The sequence below is a fragment of the Antedon bifida genome, chromosome 4, assembly GCF_963402885.1.
Source record: "Antedon bifida chromosome 4, ecAntBifi1.1, whole genome shotgun sequence".
In the NCBI taxonomy this organism is placed as follows: domain Eukaryota; kingdom Metazoa; phylum Echinodermata; class Crinoidea; order Comatulida; family Antedonidae; genus Antedon; species Antedon bifida.
In genome coordinates, this window is record NC_136229.1 from 10595579 (window position 1) to 10617841 (window position 22263).

The 22263-nt window shown below is 34.8% G+C and overlaps 3 protein-coding genes and 1 long non-coding RNA gene across 4 annotated transcripts in view; 1 reads left to right on the forward strand and 3 right to left on the reverse strand.

Moving 5' to 3' along the window:
• The first annotated feature begins 933 nt into the window (after positions 1 to 933).
• On the forward strand, positions 934 to 8551 carry LOC144839174 (uncharacterized). The gene is made up of 3 exons (XM_078694488.1): positions 934 to 939; positions 6540 to 7834; positions 7948 to 8551. The coding sequence occupies exons 1-3, from the start codon at positions 934 to 936 to the stop codon at positions 8549 to 8551; spliced, it is 1905 nt and encodes a 634-aa protein (XP_078550614.1).
• Positions 8552 to 11556: 3005 nt separating this feature from the next.
• The window catches only part of LOC144839175 (uncharacterized), a 50734-nt gene continuing 40027 nt past the window's right edge, over positions 11557 to 22263 (reverse strand). Inside the window, exons 14-15 of the mRNA XM_078694489.1 lie at positions 11833 to 12612; positions 11557 to 11719 (exon numbers count right to left, since the gene is read on the reverse strand). Coding sequence (XP_078550615.1) covers positions 11655 to 11719; positions 11833 to 12612 — 845 coding nt within the window. The 3' untranslated portion in view covers positions 11557 to 11654. The remainder of the gene's footprint in view (positions 11720 to 11832; positions 12613 to 22263) is intronic.
• LOC144840973 (cysteine repeat modular protein A-like) lies at positions 12523 to 14557 on the reverse strand (the record flags this gene model as incomplete). Its single annotated transcript, XM_078697084.1, has 2 exons — positions 12523 to 13530; positions 14467 to 14557. Coding segments are annotated over 2 exons (606 nt in total), but the record flags the coding sequence as incomplete, so codon positions are not given.
• LOC144840956 (uncharacterized) lies at positions 14574 to 15388 on the reverse strand. The gene is made up of 4 exons (XR_013611977.1): positions 15308 to 15388; positions 15076 to 15147; positions 14848 to 14907; positions 14574 to 14654 (listed from the first exon to the last, which is right to left on the reverse strand). It is a non-coding gene; the product is annotated as an uncharacterized LOC144840956 (long non-coding RNA).

The window sequence follows — 22263 nt, forward strand, 5'->3', positions numbered from 1 at the left end:
GAAAATGAATTGATACATTTTTCCTATAAATTTAGGTTATACCTAATACTGTGATAAAATATAACTATTCATCAGATTTTAGATTAGAGTAATAGACAACAACTTTGAGTAGCTAGATTTAATCAAATAAATTTACGAATATAATACAGTCTATTGTTACTTATTTGTCATCACCGATTAGTTTTTAAGATTATTGCAATATGGATATGCATTCGGAAATAAAGAGAAATGAAATGAAGTGAAGCTGCTCTCTGTTAAACAATATATATTATCTTTTCCCGTGTTCGGTAGCTAGGTCTACTAACGAGTTTTTAACTTAAAACTGAAGGCAAAGGTCATGACTGCTTTATGTTTATAAATTAACAAAAATGGAATGAAATCTAAAATAAAAGATATTTACTTAAATAATACTGTACAGAAGAAGTAGATGATAATGACAGTGACCCGCTTTCTCTTGGGATATCTCAATGTTTCAGCCAAATATCTACTAGATTTGTGTTGAGAATTATTAGTAAGAATGCGTATCAATTGGATCTATATAACACGTGCGTAGTGAATAATCACTTTCCATCCTAATTTTAAAGAGGAAATTAATGTATCCAGTCGTTAGATTCAGATACTTTTTTTAGAAGATTTCATTAGAATCTTGTTAAAGTGGCGATATTGATATATCTAAACCATGAAATGTACACATTTATTTCTTTAAACAACGGTAATTAAGTTGAAACAACCCGATTATGTGGCTGTTAGTACACTCAGTGTGGAAGACTGCCGACAGTCTACCAGAGACCTATCTGCTGACTGTATTAAGTACTTTTAATACACGATGTCGCTGTCATTAGATCGTATGTGAAGACATGGTATAACGTAAAATGTGTATTCAATATATCAAATCCAGAATCGGGTGCAGGTTTATCGTACTGCCATGCAAGAATGGATGTAGGTGTTTTCCGCCGCTTTTAGGCCTTCTAGTCAATTTCATTTCATTTCATTTCAAAAGACATTTATTTTCCTCCATAGCAATACAGTACAAAATAATAAACAAAAATGGTAAGGAATATAAAAAATGAAATAGATGTTTGTTGGATAAAACAACAGAAAAGTGAATTTAAGAAAATTGGCTATGGAGGAAGGCATAATCCCGAGAAGATGAGGAAATCTTGTGCTGGGTATGCCTATGCAAATAAAATGGATAATTGAATAAGAGTGGAAATAAAGAGAAACAAACAAGACAAAAAAACGCACAGAAAAGGAAAAATAAAAAATAAATAAATTAATTAATTAATTAAAAAAAAATAAATAAAATAAATAAATAAATAAATAAATTGATAAAAAATAGATCAATCAAATTGTAGAATCAGAAAATAAAACTCAAAAACCACAGTAGATCAATGTTCAGCAGCATAAATCAAATTGCGACATTCGATTGTTGTCTTTTTAATACTTTAACATTAGGTGTTGTTTTAATTTTTTGGAAAATAAAGAAATTGAAACAGCATTTGTAATTGGGGGTGGTAAACTGTTCATCATTGATGGACCGGAGTATCTAATACTGTTTTGAAAATAATTGGTGTTGTGGATAGGTATGTGTATATTAGTTCTAGAACGTGTAGGGTAATTGTGAATAGAAAAATTCGGAATAAACATATTGTTTAAATGATTTGGAGAAGTGGAATGCAGGGCGGAGAATACAAATTTGCCTTGTTGCATTATGTTTATATCAATGAGTTTGAGGAGATTAAGTTTGGAAAATAAATGGGAAGAATGGGACCGCGGTGGAGCGCCAGATATAATCCTGATAGCCTTCTTTTGTATAATTTGCAGTTTACTGAGGTTGGATACGTAAGTATTGGCCCAGACAATGTTACAGTAGCTCAAATAGGGAAGAATGAGGGAGCAGTAAAGGGTTCGAAGAATATTAAGGGGTACAAATGAGGATAACCTAGAAATGATACCAACGCTTTTGGAAGTTTTATTCTCTACTTCTTTAATATGATTTTTCCATGTTAGATTGCTGTCCATAACTACACCTAAAAACTTAGCTGATTGAACACAAGGTATATCATGGTTGTCAATGGTAATTCTGTTGGCTGATAAGTCAATAGATTTTAATAGTTGTGGGGTCCCAAAGAGGATGAAGCTACATTTTTTATGATTAAGAGAAAGTTTATTAGCTGCAAAATATTGGGACAAATTTATCAAATTGGAGTTGACTGTATTGAATAAGGATTGGACATTTTTGTTAGAATAAAGAACAGTAGTGTCGTCAGCATAAAGGAAAAAATTAAGGAGCTTTGAAGAGAAGTGAATATCATTGATGTATAGAATAAATAAGAGGGGGCCAAGTAGAGATCCTTGAGGGACGCCGCATGTGATAGGACTAAAAGTGGATATGGAGTGAGAGTATTTGGTACATTGGGCACGATTGGAGAGGTAACTATTTAAGAGATTAATTGCAGATCCACGGATTCCATAGTGAGATAATTTGTGTAGAAGAATACTGTGGTCAATAGTATCAAAAGCCTTGGAAAGGTCTATGAAAATGCCGATTGCAAGATGGCGGTTTTCGAAAGCGTCTATAATTTTATTTGTCAGGTCGATGAGAGCCATTGACGTGTTGTGTCCCTTTCTGAAACCGTATTGTCTGTTGAAAAGTATGTTGAATTTGGTAATAAATGAAAATATTCGGTCATAAATTACTCTTTCCAGGGCTTTTGAAAAAATGGATAGAATGGAGATGGGTCGATAATTAGAAAGATCAGATTTTGGACCAGATTTGTAAATAGGGGTAACGCGCGCTAGCTTCATCCTCTCTGGGAACACACCGCTGGATAAAGCAAGATTAAAAATATGACACAGGGGAAGGGAAATCAGGTCAGCAATGTATTTAATGGCCTTGGTATGAAAGTCATCAATACCTGGAGATTTATTATTTTCAAAAGAAGTTATTATTTTGACTATTTCAGACTCATCAACTGGGTTAAGAAATATTGAATTTGGATTTGGATTCGGTAAGAATTCTTTGAATGATTTGGTAACACGGGGAATTTGGTTTGCAAGGGTGGGGCCAATTTCGACAAAGTATTTATTAAAGGCATTAGAAATTTTCTCCTGATCTTCGGTCAATTCGCCATCGCAGTTAAAGCGAGTATTGGATTGTTGTTTGCTGTTGTTTTTGTTAATCAGAGAATTAATTGTCTTCCAAGTTGCCTTGATATCATTTTTATGTTTGTGAAATATATTTTGGAAGTAATTAGCTTTAGAAATTTTGATTACAGAATTCAATTTATTGCGGTATAGTTTATAAGCTTTTTCATTTATGGGAGTCGGACGGTGAAGAAATTTGGCATATAATTTCTGCTTATATTTTATAGATTTGAGCAAGCCGTCAGACATCCATGATTTTATTTTTTTGTCTTTTTTAGTGTTGTATTGGAGGGGGAAGTTTTTGTCGTAAAGGGACTTTAGTGTGTTTTCAAAGTAATTGTATGCTATATCGGGGTCCTGGTTATAAAATACATTGGTCCACTGTTGAGAAGCCACTTCTTGACGGAAGTGTTCTAATGTAGAGGGGTTAATTCTCCTAAAAGCCGATTTATCTTCCCTGTTTGAGCTAGTAGTAACATTGGACAAAAATGAAATATTAAACACTGGGAGATGGTCAGAGATGTCACTGTAAAATAGTCCACTCATGTTTGGAAAGTCAATTTGATTGCTTATGATATTGTCTAACAGGGTAGCTGTAGTTTTGGTAATACGAGATGGTCTGTGAATGCGGGGAAGGTAGTGATTGCTAAATAAGGAATTAACAAAGTATTGGGCATCGTTGTCTGATTCATATTTGAGGATATCAATATTGAAGTCTCCGAGAATGTACACAATTTTGTTTTCTCTTGATAGTTTTGATAAGACAGATTCAAGTTCGTTCGTAAATTGAAGAGGGTCAAGGGATGGTGATCTATATACTGTACCAATGACAATGTTTTTAGAGTTAGGTCTATTAATCTCAATAAAAATGGATTCGCAAATAGAGGGATGGAGATGAAGATCATGTCTTGTAGCAAATTGAAGACCATCACGAATATACATGGCAACCCCACCGCCGTCTTTATGAGTTCGGTGATTGGAGACAAAGTGGTAGTTAGGGAGTTGAACCAAGGGATTATCGTACTTAAGCCATGTTTCGCTTACGCCAATTACATCGAATGGTAAATCTAGTAATGTTAAAAGCTGTTTCATGTCGTCAAAATGTTTTAAAATGCTCCTTGAATTAAAATGGATAGTAGAGAAACATTCACTTGTGGTATTAACAGAAAATTCATTAGGATCGTAATATTGGGAGGTGCTCATGTTGCTATTTGAAAAAAAATTGTGAATCAGGGTCAATATTGGAGGTAAAGTTATCTGGGTTGATTGAAGATGGAGAAAACAATAAACTTGATAATCGGTCGGAATTTGATGTGTTGCAATCTGATCTACAGTGGTTATGAGACATGATAGTACAATGCAAAAAACAAAAGTATAACAATAAAAAACAATTCAAATTGAAAAATAAAAATTGATGTCAAGAAAAAATAATTCAAATAAGAAAAATAAATTCCTTCGGGTCTTAAGGACCGGGGTGTGCTAATGGATATAGCTCAAGACATAAGGATCGGAAAATAGGAATACATGATATTTGGAAACGTTGTTAAAAGGATTAAAGGAATTAAAATAATAATATGGTAAATAAAAATACAACTTCATAACATAATAATGATGATATCAATAACGCCAATATAACATTAGTATCAGTGATGTTAATATCAGAGATATTGATATTTGGCCCATCAATAAAATAATAGTATCAATAAAATAGGTAATAGTAATAGTTAAGATAATAATAATGTTAATATTATGTATTATAGAACATAAACATCAGTAATAACATTAGGGATAAGATCAATAATAGAAATAATAATATAAACAATACAAACATAACATAATCAAAGTCAATAATGTCAATGAAAATATCAGTTACGTCAATCAATGAAAATATCAGTAACGTCAGTATCAGTGGTAATATTTGGCCCATTAAAAAAAAATGATATAAATAAAACAACAATAACACTAATAAACATATAATAATGGTACTTATGATAACGCCAAAAACTGCCGCTAACATTAAGTCATTGACAACCTTTTTTTGACAATAGGCCTGTGTATAGGACTACGATAAATAATAATACAAGTAATAGGCATGAAGAATGAAAGTAAAAATTGCAAAAATGATAAAGGATCGATTAGCAATGTTTATAATGAAAGTTAATTAAGGTTCAACAAAGTTGTTGTTATTACAATTATTGTTATTGATTATACGAATTACTTAATTAGTTTAGTAGCTCATTTACCTTTTTAGCAGGGCATAATGAATATCGTAGCATAGGCTAGGCCTACTAGTCTAGCGGGAAATCAACCAATTATTTGGGTGGTACGAGTTTAGGGTAGGAAGTTAAGTACGAGTTGGCATATGTACGATCCGACCAGAGGGTGAATCGACCAGGGTACACCCACTAGCCCTACTAGAGCATAGGCTATAGGCCTGCGGGAATGGGACATCTGGACGACTAGCTAAGGCTTACATTGGGTACGCCCAAAAAAAACATCCTATGAGCATAAAAAGGCCTCATAGAGCCAGACGTGTTAGCCTACTACGGATCACTAATATCTAGGCCTAGCTAGAGTTAATTTTAAATTAAGTAGGCCTAGGGCTCCTTAATTTCGGTCGCGTTTTCGGCCTACTTTTCAGGAGGACATGTGAGAGGTGAGGTAGGTTAGCCAAGCTGGGCTGACCTAACCTGTAAGTATGGTAGTATTCTAGCCCATGATGGTCACGAGTTAACATGGGTACAGGTTGACTCGTATCCGTATTCTAGCTTTTGTTATACTTGCCGACACCTTTACAAACGCATTAATGAACATAACAAAAGTATTATAGGCGATCACCTACAACAACATGGCATAACTGGTGATATCTCAGAATACTTTATTCTTTAAGTCTTATCTAAATGTAACAATAAGTTGTTTAATTAAGGAGATGCTGTGGATCAAAGAGTTAAAACCTACACTTAATAAACAATCGGATTCCATCAAAGCTAAATTGTTTATCTAACTCAGTAGGAGGAGCTAATTACTTAATTTAACTTTGGTGCTTAGTACACATAATTATTATTTTTTGTATTCACTTGATCTTTAAAAATGGAGTAACATATATGTCACGCCAGACCTGACCCAAAAGGAGAGGGAGAAAAACAAGCTGTTAAGGGAGACGCTATAATTCAGACGAAATGAAGAAGGCAATGAGTCCTTAGCTATAAGAAGAGGTAAAATCGTTGATCTGTCTAAAGAAGGTGTAAATTTAAACGCTAAAGAAGGATCAATAAAGGGCAACCAGCCGTTTCCAAGATAGCAGGAACCTTAACATATTTAGTACCAAAGAAGAAAGTTGTTTAGTTTCATCTACCATTAGTGATAAAGAAACACATTATTTATGTTCCTAGTCCAATAACAAAATAAGTCCTGAAGAAAATGTTTCAGTTTCGTCAAATAGAAGTGATAAAGAAAATAACTATTTATGTTCTGATTCTGATTCAAGAAATGATGTTATATTGGAAGACCACAATAGTTTCAATGATACAAGTGGATCGAGTGATGATACAGAAGACATCTTACGAGCCAATAAAAAGGACCTCAATAGTAAAAAGAAACTATATTGTGTGTATACAAATGTAGATGGTCTAATCAGCAAAAAAGCAGAACTAGTGAGCTACTTAAGCAGCAAAATTGATGCACCGGATATTCTAGCAATTACAGAAGTATTTCCTAAGCGACGAAGTAGTGATATCGATACAACAGTCCTTCAGCTAAATGGGTATGACATGTTTATAACAGACCAGCAGGGCAGAGGAGTTTGTATATATACAAATAAGGCGCTAAAAGCAACAAGTGTAAACTTTGACACACAAGTAAACAACTTTAACGAAAGTGTCTGGTGCGAGATCAGACTTGAAAATGAAGAAAATATATTAGTGGGATGCATATATAGAAGTCCAAACTCTTCCAAAGAGAATAATGATGCATTGTTAGATTTGATATCAACAGCCTGTGGAAGGAAGTACCCTTATCTTTTGATAACTGGTGATTTCAATTATAGAGAGATAGACTGGACATCGTGGATTTCGGGAGCTAGTGAGAATCATGGTAGTAGCAAGCTTGTTGATTGTCTTCAGGACAACTTCCTTTACCAAGTATCTAACCGAAATACAAGATATAGAGATGGTAATAGACCAAGTCTGTTAGATTTAATCATTGTGAACGATGAACTACTAATTGATGAAGTATCTGAATACAGCCCACTTGGAAAAAGTGATCATGTAATTCTTGAATTTTATTTAAACTGTTATTGTAAGATTGATGATTATCAACCAAGTAGATTTAAATTTTGTAATGGAAACTATCACAATTTAAGAAATGATTTAAATGAAGTCAACTGGACTGAAATGAATGATAAAGATGTATACACAGCATGGAGTCTTTTTATAGATGCAATACATGAGGCAAATATTCCCAAAACTAAACCGAAAGATGGAATCAAAAAGAAAAGAAAATCAGCAGTATGGATGAACACGGAAGCTCTAGCTAAAATAAAGAAAAAGTACCATGCATGGAAGCGTTATACTGCTACAAAGCAATACAAAGATTATAAGAAATATACAAAATTAAGAAATGCAGCTTCAAAGGAGTCAAAGAAAGCTAAACGGAAGTTAAGACTAACCCAAAATGCTTTTGGAATTATGTAAGGTCTAAAACAAGAATAAAGTCTGGAATTAGCCACCTGACTAAACCTGATGGGTCTAAAACAAAAAATGATGAAGAAAAAGCTTTTATCTTGAATAATTTCTTTTGTAGCATGTTTACATGTGAAGACATATCCGATGTACCAGAACTTACAAATAGATATAATGGTGTACCATTGAGCACATTAACATTTTCAAGAGAGCAAGTTCTAAAGAAGCTGATGAGTTTAAACCCTTCAAAATCTCCGGGCCCAGGCAGCATACATCCACGTGTACTAAAAGAAGCAACAGAAGTAATCGCTGATCCACTAACAAACATATTTAATAAATCCATAAAGGAAGGTATCATTCCTGACGACTGGAAGGTAGCTCATGTTTCCGCTATATTTAAGAAGGGAAACCCTACTAATCCAGGCAACTATAGGCCCATCAGTTTGACATCAGTGATATGTAAAGTAATGGAATCCTTAATCAGAGATGATCTAATGATGTTTCTGGAAGGCAACGATCTTATAAGTAACCATCAATATGGATTTAGAGCAGGCAGATCATGTGTAACACAACTGATAATGGTACTTGATAAATGGACAGCTATGATTGATGAAGAAGGTGGTGTAGACGTAGCATACCTGGATTTTAGCAAGGCCTTCGATACTGTCCCACACCAACGACTACTGAAAAAATACAAGCATATGGAATTAATGGTAATCTTTTAAAATGGATAGAATGTTTCTTACTTGGAAGGAAGCAGCGTGTTGCAATTAAAGGAACCCTATCGTCTTGGTCTCATGTTACAAGCGGGATACCCCAAGGAAGTGTCCTTGGACCTATACTATTATTGATCTACATAAACGATCTACCTGATATATTAGAAACCCACACAGAGATGTTTGCTGATGATACCAAACTGTTCAATCACATTAAGAGTCGGGCTGACTGTGAAGCCCTCCAACGTGATATTGATGCTGCTAACGATTGGGCAAAAACTTGGCAGTTGAAGTTTAACGTCAATAAGTGCTGCATTATGCATCTTGGCAGGAACCGTGAATTGTACAATTATACGATGTCAGCGGAGGCTTTGCAGGCAAAAGAGGAAGAAAAAGACTTGGGCGTTGTATTTGACCAGACCCTCAAGTTCAGCAAACACGTTGGAATCGTCAGTAATAGAGCCAATAGAGTTGTTGGTCTGATCAGACATACATTTAACTACCTTGATGAGGAAATGTTTCTTCGTAAAGGAGGGCAACAAAAGCAATTCCATCATTAAAAGACCTGGATTATACAGAACGCCTAAAACGACTAAATCTACCAACATTGGCCTTTAGAAGACTACGAGGAGATATGATTCAAGTTTTTAAAATGGTGACAGGCCTAAGTGGTAGTAGAATGCGTAACTTCTTCCCTATGAAAACATACGAGAGAAACGTAAGAAGACATAGATACACCATATATAAGCGACGACCTAAACTGGATATCCGCAAGTACAATTTTTCTTACAGAATTGTTAACCTATGGAATAGTCTGCCAGAGGAAGCCGTTAACACTACCACAGTAAACGCCTTTAAAAATAAACTTGATAAATTCATTGAAAGAAAATACAACAAATTTACTTTTATGGGATAAAGTGTATTGCAGAAGAATTTAAATCAAGGAAACGAATGAAAAAAAAAAAAAAAAAAAAAAAAAAACAAGGCCAACAGCCATTAAGTCGCGTGCTACAATGCATAGTGATACCGGACCGACAGACAGACCGACCGACCGACATCGTGAACTATACTGACCGAAATTACTGAACATGTTTAAAAATGTTGAAATGTTTAAAAACATTTATATTTTTTTAATTTACACGTGCGTAGCCTGTCACTTTTGACGTGCTCGTATAACGTAATTTCGAGTTGAAAAGTAAGTCAAGAAAACAGAAATCGGGCAAAAAGAGTGCGCAATAACATTTAACGTGCAGTGCGCGCGCAAAAATCTGCGCACTCATGGCAATTTTGTAAACGCTTAAAATTGCCTGAAACGTACTCTTATTTCATCGAAAATAAATTTTGAAAATTTTAAGCGCGCGTACGCATGCGTTACATGCGCTACGCACGTAATTGTATTGCCATATGATGATTTATGCCCTGAAATTTATGAGTACCAAATTTTATTTAATTGTGATTCATGGTTGTGAAGATATGATTACAAACGTGATTTCGTTAAATCGTGCGTAGACCGCGTAATTTGTTATTGCGCACTGTGAAAACATAACCACATCGATTCCTGGCCATACGGAATATTCTGTGAAAAATTGACTTAGCTAGATTAAACTGATATCAAGATAAGGTCAGAAAGCGATAAAACGCATAGTGATACCGGACCGACAGACAGACAGACAGACCGACAGACAGACAGACAGACCAACCGACCGACATAGTGAACTATAGAGTCGCTTTCACGCGACTAAAAACCATGCAGTGATGACTTGAAGAAATTGGGAGGGCATGACATGCACCATACAGAAATGTATGGTCTACTTACGAGCCCGACAAGACAGGTGATTACAGGTGATAAAATGATTCTATGATGGTACCGAAACGTCGATCTCTCTTTTTGTCAATAAATTTTATATTGAAAATAAATGTAATTACAAAAATGTTTGTAAATTGTAGGCCTACCCTTTGGATTTAAAAAAAACATTAATTTTGCCAATGTTCGAAATCTGCCGCGATTGATCTACGCAAAGGTTTTTATGACCTTAAAGTAGCATTTTATGACCTGTAGTAGCCCTACATATGAGACAACAACTAGTTGTTGTCTCAGCCTACATGTAAAATATAAAATCAGAAAGGATACTTTACTAGGCCCAGGCCTTCTAGGCTTAATAGTAAACCCTATGATTTCCGACATTGATATAGGCCTAGGTAGGCCTATTGGTAGGCTAACCTTATAAGTGTATAACCTTATTAAGTGTAGTAGCTACAACGTGTAATCATGATCTATATACTCATCGTTGTCTACTTCTTGTGGGAATAAGAATACAGAAATAGACAAGGTACTTTTGTGGTTCATTTGTTCATGGTTATGTTTGCCTTGCGTCTACTTTTCAAAACGAGCGCTAGAGAGCAACAATACATAGCCATCAAATCCCGGATCAGGGATCTCAGTTTTCATTCAATTAGGCCCGGTGATTGGATGTGATGTGAATCACCAGGCACTACAATTTAAATATAATCACATTGATAATTAAGGAGATTTATGAAGAAACCACTGCTTAGCCAAATTATATTAAAAACACGTTTGTTGTACTTGAAACAACAAGCGCGTTGAAAAATCGTTTGATGTCACCGTCAATGCATATCCTTCTATTCCTTAATCCATGGCCTCGGTCATTTGGGGTAGAAACCTCGCGTCTTCAAAGGGTTAATACATTTATATTACGCCCTTATCTTGCCATATCTTCAATATGGCAACATTGTATGGGTAAATGAATATCCAATACATTAAAAAACGTCATAAGTTACAAAAAGTAATAGTTAGAATAATAACGAACTCAAAGTGTGATAACTGTAACCTAAATTACTCTTGGGAATAAAAAGACTGTCCGAACTAAACAAACTTTACTAAAACCCACATCATAAGTGAGGTTTTTAAAACAGCTGGTTTATCTCAAAATGTACACCACACGCGCCCATTACATGTGTAAATTGTAAAGTACGAACGGTCTATGACACGAAAGAAAGAATGTTTTAAGCGGCTTACTTCAGATTTTATATAATAGAGATACACAATACATTTTCACCAATCTGCGTCTTCTTCTGGATAATCACTACTGATTTAAAGGAGTCTTACTGGTTCATCATGGCTGAAACATTCCGTTTTAAGTTTCTTCACAAAATCAACTAAAAATAAAAACATTTTCATTACTAAAAAAAATATTTTAATCAAAGTTTTGACCCTTCGTCCCTAACTATCAAAATAACTTTGCTTACTTACTTATTATAAAATATCTTACCAATTACGACAAGCATGATAGACACATTCAGCATGAGTAGAATGATTGGAGTAATCTTGTGAAGTAATTCGATGACATTATCTCCATTACCACTCTGGTCCAAGTTTACAATCGCACCAATGGATAAATTGACAACGATGAAGGTAAGTGTCAACTGTTGAAATCTGTGTTCAGATTTCACTTTCATTGGTTCAAGATATAAATGTAATACAATAAAGATTACAGTGAAAAAGAGAGAGTAAGATAGGCTTGAAGACACGTCATCTCTTAAGTTTGCAATTAATGCCAACATAGCCTTGTTGTACAGCTCAAATGATTCCCAAAACCAAAATGTATGTTTATATTGTCCACAAAAGAACTGCACACCAATCATCCATTCGTTGCCGAGGGTTTCGTTATGCTGATAACGACGTACATGATAATAGTATAACATAAGAACTATGACCAATGGAAAACCAATGATGTATGTTAAACCAACGTAAACAAGTGTTTTGTTAATTTGATATGTGGATCCACCATTTTTATCCAGATCAATTGAGTAGTCTGATGTTAGTACTGATTTTTTTACTGTACCATTTAATGTAACGTCGAATACACGAATGGACCATGGTCCCACCGCCATAATATCTGCACATGTGTTTGCATATGTAAGGTAAAGAAGCAACATCGACATAACGATACATTTGTCGCGCACGTGGCTCCTCATTACTACGTCATGAAACTTGTTCCAGATGTACAGAGTAACGTAAATGACAGACATAATTACCACTATGACAAGTGGTGTAGCCATAGCAACGAGAAGCGACGAGTAAGCATTCCAAGATTCATGTAAACACTTTGGACTTAACATACTAATGTACCTTATGACGTCGAAGTATTGAAGTATTTGGCCAACATACTCAAAATTAGTATGCCAATGAATTTCTGTTACTTCTGATAGTATTCCTAAAGCCTGAAAATTAATAGCTATTTTTATATACGTTACAAATGAATCTATTTTAAAATGTTGATTATCTGCATATGTTTTCTGCATTCTCCATATAAAGACAATCAATCCAACTATTGCCAAGGAAATACTGAGAAATACCATTACAGTCACAGCTGGCCCTTGACATTTATGACATGTGTTAAATAGCTCATAATGCCCGTTTGAACATGCAGCACAAAGCCAACCAGTGTATCCTTAGGCACAGGTTTCATTTAATTCTAATCCAACAGCACAACTCTTTTCTCCTAGTGGACACATATGCACTTGTGGTAACGGACCTGTGTATACAGCATCTTTTAGTATGCTTGGATTTTCAACGGGAAAATTGTCATTTTGTAAATTGTTTATAAATTTGGTGTACGCCAATAAACAAGAGCTTCTGCTTTGATCTTCAACTACATTACAATCAACAGGAAAATCCCACGACCACCAGTAACCCCTTGTTAGATTCTGATACCCTCCGTTACAGGTAACACCCTTCGGGCATGGAAAGCATCGGCCAAAACGATCAGTTCTATGAAAATTATCAAGGCAATAACAAGCGTTTAGATTAGCAAATGTACTGGTATTGGTTCCAGATGGACACGTCTGGCAATCGGCAACGGACGCTGCTCCTGCATGATTGGAGAAACTTCCAATAGGACATTGTTTGCAGGTTTCTGTATAATTGTTTCTCTCAATAACTCCTCTTCTATCTTGATAGAAGCCACCTATAAAGAAGTATTAAATCCAGCAATAACAGCCACTGTTGATAATTCTATAGTTATAATTAATTAATACTAATCATATTCATATTATTATTATTAGCCTGTAGATGATCATTGCAAAACATTTTTTTCCCAAAAATAAACACGAAAACTCAGATCTCAGATATATCTGAGTTTTCTAGTTCCAAAATGGAAGTAGAAAACCCAGATCATCAAATGGATCGTTCCATTATTAATCAGAGGGTAGCTTGTTTGAAATACTATACTTATTGTAACTTGTAGTAGCGGCTTACGACTTAAATCATAAAGAAATGATACAGCTTTTAAAATGTAGGCTTAGCATTTAGACCTAGCCTAGCTAAGCAAACTCAATTCAAGGCTCAACGTTTGGGCGCTATCGCGATGTATCGCGAAGAGTAGGCTTGACCCTACTAGGCTAGACGTTGTTAACTGGTACCCAAAATAACTCGTACCTATTCTCAACTTGGCTAACTCGTATCGCAACCAACTCGTACATACTTAATATTTAAAGCTACATTTTACGGTAACTTGCACTGTATTTTCTTTATAATTTAAGCCATCGGCCGTTTCTACATGTTACAATATTAATAAAAAATCGTACACAGTAATCAGTTTTAATAATACTCTAGTATTTCAAATGACCTTCTGATTAATAATAGAATGATCCAAATGACCTACCAACCAATCATTTGATGATCTGAGTTGTCTAGTTCCATTATGGAACTAGAAAACTCAGACATTGATATCTGAACTTTCTAGATCTAGAAAAGTCAGATATCTGAGTTTTCTAGATTTAGAAAAGTCACATATCTGAGTTTTCTAGATCTAGAAAACTCAGATATATCTGAGATCTGAGTTTTCTAGACACCCTAATCTCCAAGCTGAATACAAAAATATTGAAGTACGTTCGTACATTACCTGGAGGGCACTTTAGACAGATATAATTGTGTTCATTATATATCTTGTATGTCCCTTCCTTACAAGGACTGCACTTGAAGGTTTTCGGATGTATAGGCCTACAAGACAATCCAGTTCCTCTAACAATGATCATTATTAAGTCCTCTCTAATGTTTATATCGATTTCTGTATCTTCTGTAACACAAACACTAGAAAAACAATACAGCTACATACATTCTGTGCTTTTACTTAACGTTAAAAGACTAATTATGTATTAATAGATCATATCAAAATGCATTGCTGGTAAAAATAGTTCACCAACTTTGCAAAGTTGAAACCCTCTAGGCTACGTAACCTAATACATTACATTATCATTATGAAATGTGTATTTCAGCTATTTACGTTTTAACGGGTTTTCCAATGTATGTAGGAATTGACCTGAGTCCACCACAGTTAAGATATCTGAATACAGACAAGAATAAGTGAATTACAGTTAAGTATAAATAACACATGGTTGGCAAATTGTACAATATTGATTGGAACAATATGACAAAGATTAATATTTTTCCTAATATAATAAGAATGATATCATAATTTCTAAATAAATAAAAAACATTCCGGTCAACGTACATTGTTCCATTTTCGACCATTTGTGACAACGCATTTTCTCCGATCTTGTTTAACTTATTGTTAAATAAATATCTAAAAATAATGGAAATAAAACCGTTTTTATCCGTTTTTTATATATATAAATATCAATTATTCAAAAAATATACAAACGTTATGTTATGTATGATATATATTAAACTTCAACAAACGGTTCTTTATTGTTTTACATTAGTACAGTAGTAAACAATCTTACACGTATTCCAGCGTTGTGCCATTCGTTTTGAATGTCTCATATGAAATGTTTGTAATTCCATTCCCATAAAGAAATCTAAAAAAATTAAGGGAAACAAATGTAACTAGTTTTCTGTTTTGACTTTGGAAAACCAATTAAACCTAAACTTAACTTAAAACGATAAAAAGTACTATACGTCAACAATAAAAACTATAACGTTGTGTCCTAACGTAGTTCTATAATAGCACAATGCACAGCACAGAAAAATGATGTATACAACTGACTTACAGTAAACGAAGATTAGTTAAATGCCCCTTCTTCGATAAAAGTAATATTGTTGCCTATAAGCATTCTGAAACAATATTATACAGTATTTCTTAGGTCGATGTGAATACGTATTGATACATAATTAAAAATCATACAGAAAAATACCGTTAAAAACCTTAACGTTAAACTTTCAGCTTAGCATTTGGACTAAGCCAATATGCCTAACACTATCTAGGCTCATAGAGTAGTAAGGCTTAGTTATAGCGAGTAGGCCTAAGTCTAGCATTTTTTTTTACAAATCTGTCGTAATTCACATCACTCTAACTTGTTATACAAGCAACTCTTAGTCGAAACTAATGGTGCTGGCATAAAAAGTTAAAAATTATTAGGTACAAGTTGGTGTGGATACGAGTTAATTGAGGTACGAATTAGCCAAGTTGGGTACGAGTTTGCATGGGTAGACCTACGAGTTAGTTTGAATACGAGTTCACCAGTACCCATCTAGCCTATAGTTAGCCTAGGCCCACTAATTGCGATAGAGGCACACACTCTAAGTCTTGAATCAAGTGTGCTTAGCTAGGCTAGGCCTAAATGCTAAGCCAACATTTAAAAGGTAACACTTACAGTATTTTCTTTATGATATATTATTTAATGAGATTTGCATTGCCATTTGCTTAGAATGTATTATCATTATCATTATCATCATCATCATCATCATCATCATCATCATCATTATTATTATTATTTATTCTAAGATAGTCATGTAAAATGCATTAAAAGAATTAACTGTCTTCAATACCATATTCTATTTATCCTATCTTATCTTCCGTGAATGGTATATGATCAACTTATTGTACAATTGTAATAGTAACATTGTTCCATAACATTGTTTTTCTGTTAGAACGGCAACATTAGGAATGTTCAATCGAAATTTTTCAGGTGGTAAAATTCAACTTACGTCCGTATTTTACCTCTAAATGTGGTGCTCTATAGACAGTAATGTGCTGTTGGAGCCGACATTACTATTGAATATTGCTTGTTTTATTCGTAGAAAAATTAATAATCAAGTCAATCAAAATGTATTCATAAATCAAAATATCTTGCTGGAAAACCGTATATAATTAACAGAAAAAGTAATTAGACCGGGCGCCCAGATAATTTATTCATGTGAAAAGCCACATAAGGTTTGATGGGCTGATTATGTAGATATAATGGCTAATAATAATCAATATTGTTATCGGGCCTGTAAACATTTTCCCTGGGGACAGCAAATAGGATGGGTAAAAAATGGATTTAATCATGTGAAAAGCCACACGGATAAAAGTTGTTGGACATTGTCCGCATATGTGTATAGAATGTTAAAAAGCAATGACAGCAACTTTATCCTGTTAGTTAGTAGAGTAGTTAACGCCATAAAAATAGCTATCCAAGTTGTGCATTTTATTACCAAAGCATGAAACTTGCCACAAAGTTTCTTTGATGTATATAGATTCAAAATATCGGGGGGTGCCAAGTGTACAACGTCCGGTATGGCGGGCTTGATTTCAAAATGGCCACCATAAGAACAAAAAGTGTTTATATCTTGGCAACTATAAACAGTAGAGACTTGATTCTGGTTTTGAATTATTCACAAACTACATATTTCTCTTTGTTCTAATGAAAAGTTTTGTAAAATAATGACCGGAAATGACGTTTCTTCCAGTTTTACCTTTGACTACTTATTTGTATATCTCGATAACTACTGATCATTTTCAATCGATTTCAGAATAGAGACATTTATATTTGTAGTAATAAAACATTTTCACATAAAATGACTGGAAATACAATTTATGACCTTATATAACTTGTATAACGTATATAATTATGTGAACATACTGTGTGTGGTTTACACTGGTATAAATGCACCTAATTTCTTTAACCGAAATAAATGACACTTAATGCAAAAATGACCAGGAATTATTATTTTGAATTTTGGACTTTTGATCTGATAGGATAGGCGTAAAGTATGACAGATCACTGAGAAACAGTAATCTCAGTTCTTACAATCAGGATACATCCACATAGGAACTAGTGATGTACAGAACAGTTAGGCTTTATGCATACATCTTCCATCCACACTTTTGCAGGTCTCAACATTCTTTCGACACTTCTGGAAGATGATGTGGGGAACAAATCCATTGCCATCAACTTTCCCTTTCCATCCCCATCTTGTAAATGTAATAGCTTCTGCACATTAAGTCCCCATCTTAGCCTGTGTATAAATGATTCTTTCGTATATAATATACCTTTTTACATTTGGCTCATCTATACCGACTTGTTTTCTAAACTGTATCAATAAGTAGATGCCATTTGTAAATATTTTGATGTAAAGTAGCATTCTTTCGTTGGCCTCTTTGATGTTGCCTATGAGACAAGGTCGGCAGTTCTCATTTTCATGAGTTGAGAAAACACCGTCTTTCAAAGTCCTTACTACAGTTTGTCAGAAACTCAGATAATTCTTGTTCATTTTTGTTGCATCTAACAAATTGTACTCCATTTTTATGGTAGTGGGCCCTTGCTGTAAACCTTTCATCAGAATCCTTTTCCTCGATTTTCTCTAATCATTCATCATTCTCAAATCCAAACCAAATCAATTCGTAAAAGACATCTCAATAAGTAACTATTCGAGTTATCCTCAAATGAGTGACATGGACCTACAATATACTGTTCTATACAAAAACATTTTATGCATCTGTCGTGGTTCGGGAATCCTTAATATTGATTTGCTAGGTTTAGACCATTAAGGTTTGGTTTGTGAAGCCATGTATCCCATGCAACAAAACAATACGCAAGATGAGGCTGCATTTACTCTGTATCATTTATTTCTCTAAACAGGAACAAACCCTGTATAAAACAACGTCATAATTATTATTTTTCCAGCAGTGTAATATAATTCAACAATAAAAACAATCACAAGCAAGCTTACTATAATATGGTCACTTCACTAATTATCAATTAGTATTACTGTATATAACATTAGTATTACTGTATATAACATTTAACGAACTTATACCTGGATCCAATACACCAATTTCATACTACTAATCACATCAACCTGGTAAGTTATCCAATTAACTTCAACATGGTATGTGATACAACTAACTTCAACATGTATGCTATCTAATAAGACAAAGCTGTATATCAAAGAGAAATTATAAACAGTGAATTCATTGTCGTTACAAATAATGAACGATAACAACTTAACTCGGTTATGCACATGGAGTAATACTGTAAAACATTATGGTTGTATAGAAAATAATTATCTACTCACAGTATTGGCGAGAATCCACACTTAAAAGAAATACAGTATATAACATGTCTTACTCAGACAACAACTAAAACAACTTCTGCAGAACCAACGCTCACGCAGCCTATTCGATATAATCATTCACCTGATATGCAAATACGCCCGCGAATACCAGTAGTGAACAATAGCAATGCAATGCAATATATTGCGCCACCAATAATGTAGGTATAAGAAACTTCGGAAGCTTTCCGATCCATTACAATTTCCCCGCTTGGATGCCCTTTTGACCCAAAAGGAGCGAAACAAACAAATTTATTTTTGAAGAGTGGACATGGGTAAACGATATCGATTTTTGTGAACACCTTTTGTAGAACGAGATGATCGCCTTGGAATTACTCCCGAATCATCACGCTCAACATCTATTTGTTTATCAGAATTCACATCTACAACAATCTTAAAACTTTCAACATCATCGTCAGATTCAGACTCACAACTTTCATCTTTATAGTTTACATCCGCTTCTAGACCATCATACGGCAACCACTCATTCCAATCAAAATGTACCGGTTCTTCCACCACACTCCTAGGATCTGATCGCAATCGTCTGCGGTTAACATAATTCAAAGGACCCCCAACTGCAGAGCGGATACCAAAAACGTCTGCTTCTTTGTTAATAGTCTCAACAATATATGAGTGCTCCTCGAACTTATTAGCCAATTTATGTCTAGTATTAAAATGTCTTCGGCGAAGTAAAACCCGATCACCAATTTCTAATATTTCCTTCGGAGAACAAGACTTATAACGATGCTCTTCTTTAGCTGCTGCTGATTTGATTCTACGTGAAACCACTTCATATGCCCTCTTCATGAGATCAGCTTCTTTAGTCAAATAATCCTCAGACCAATCTTGTTCCGCACCTCCAATAAAGTGATCTAATGGAATTAATGGTTCACGACCAAACATAAGAAGATACGGTGTTACACCTGTAACGGTATGAGGGGTGGAATTATACATAAACACAATATGCTGCAGCAATTCGGGCCATTTGTGTCGATCTTTCGGGCTTAAAGAACGCAATAAACTGCATAAGGTCTTGTTGAAACGTTCGCACTGCCCATTACCTGCAGGCCAATACGCCGTAGTGCGAGATTTTGTCATGCCATAAAGACTACATATACCTCGAATAATTTTACCCTCAAAGGATCTACCTTGATCCGAATGTAACCGTGCTGGCACACCATAATGGGAAAACCAATTATCTCTCAATACACGAGCCACTGTATCAGCCGTCTGATCTTTACATGGGACCGCTAGTGAAAACTTACTAAACACATCAGTCATAACAAGAATGTCCTCATAGCCTCCCTTTCCACGATCCATCTTTAAGAAATCTATAGCAAGAATCTCTTCAGGACGAAAGGCTAGAATATGACGAAGAGGGGGTTTGACCGTTGGTGTAGGGACTTTACTAGATACACAACTAAAACACTTGGAAATATGCGTACGTACATCACCGTTCATACCTGGCCAGAAACATCGACGCTTTAGAAGTTGTATAGTCCGTTGAACTCCTTGATGAGCCCATTTATCATGACATAAATCTATAAAAAGATTGCGCAAATTAGTAGGCACTAACAATTGATGAATTTTACCATGGATATCTTCATTGATCTCTCTATACAGAACTCCACAAATCTCTCTATAACTTGTCCACTGTCTCAACCAGCCCAACATTCTAGAATTATCTGTATTGTAGCGGTCACCAGGACACCATTTTTCCATCCATAATTTCCAGATTTCTCCCAATTCCCTATCTTTCTTCTGACATTCTGCCAACTGCTCATGAGAGTAAGAAGGAAAAATAGACAATGCCTTGTTAATACTACGTGATGATTGATCAATCTCAATACATGGTTTACACTTATTAATTGAGGGATGAGAATCAACATATATATTAAGACATGAAGCGATAACTCCTAGATCTGACTTAAAATCTGTACACACGCTAATCGGACGACGACTTAAAGTATCGGCACATTTGTTGCTAGAACCTGGCTTATATTTGATTTCAATATCGAACATAGCTAACTGAGAGACCCATCTCATTTCTGTAGCGCCAAGCTTTGCAGTTTTTAAATGCGCTAAAGGATTATGATCAGTAAAAATGGTAACCTTTGAACCCTGAATGTAAGAAGCGAATTTATCCACCACTGCCCATTTTAGCCCCAACAACTCCAACTTAAAACTCGATAAATCAGGGTATCGGCATTCAGCACCACGAAGACTTCTACTTGCATAAGCAATTGGATGAAGAGAACCATTAGAGTCCTGCAACAAGCAAGCACCTAAACCTTTCAAACTGGCATCTACTTCAATAACAAATGGTTCATCAAATTTGGGATATACAAGAACTGGGGGTTTAGTTAAAGCATTTTTTAATTCAACAAATGCAGCTTCTTCAATTTCAGTCCAACGAAACCTGTGGGCCTTCCCCGCTTGTGTGTCAGACAACCGGGTTACCAAATGCAAAGGCGCAGCAATTTTGGCATAATTACAAATAAACTTTCGATAGTATGAAGAGAGTCCCAGAAATGATTTAAGTTCAGTAATGCTTTTTGGCGTTGGCCAGGTCAGTATCTTTTCTATTTTCCCATAGTCTACAGCAACTCCAGCAGATGAAATAACATGACCCAAATAGGTTACCTCCGTCTTAAAGAAATCGCACTTCTTGCCCTTAACCTTTAACCCATACTTATACAATCTAGACAACACATTTTCTAATCTAGATAAATGTTGTTTAAACGAAGAAGAAAATATCAAAATGTCATCCAAGTACAACACAATCTGAGTCAAATTCATGTCGCCTAATACATATTCCATTACACGTTGAAATGTTCCCGGGCTATTAGACAGACCCTGCGGCATACGAACAAATTCATACAGTCCCCAAGGAACCCTAAATGCAGTTTTATTAATGGATTCGTCTGCCATTATAATTTGGAAAAATCCATGAGATAAATCTAAGGTAGAAAAATAACAAGACCCAGTGAGTACTTCTAAAACCTCATCAATGCGTGGTAGGGGAAATGAATCTTTCAACGTTTGGAAATTCAACTTCCTATAATCAACGCACATGCGCAAAGACCCGTCTTTCTTTTTGACCAACACAATGGGACTTGCAAATTCGCTCTTGGACGGCCTAATTATTCCCTGGTCTAACATTTCTTGTAACATAGACTTAACACTTGATATAGAATGAGGAGGAATACGACGATATGGTAGTCTAATTGGAGTTTCATCTTTTAAATTGATAACATGAGGAATAACATCACACTTTCCAACATCAAAAGCACTATGAGAAAAAACATGATTATATTTGGACAATAGGTTAGTCACTAGTTGAGTTTCCACACAATCAAGGTTA

Excerpts from the sequence above, each read along its gene's own strand:
- LOC144839174 (XM_078694488.1), top strand. Across the intron at positions 7,835-7,947 it reads CAAAATGCTTTTGGAATTAT|CATGTTTACATGTGAAGACA; the intron begins GTAAGGTCTAAA and ends TTTCTTTTGTAG.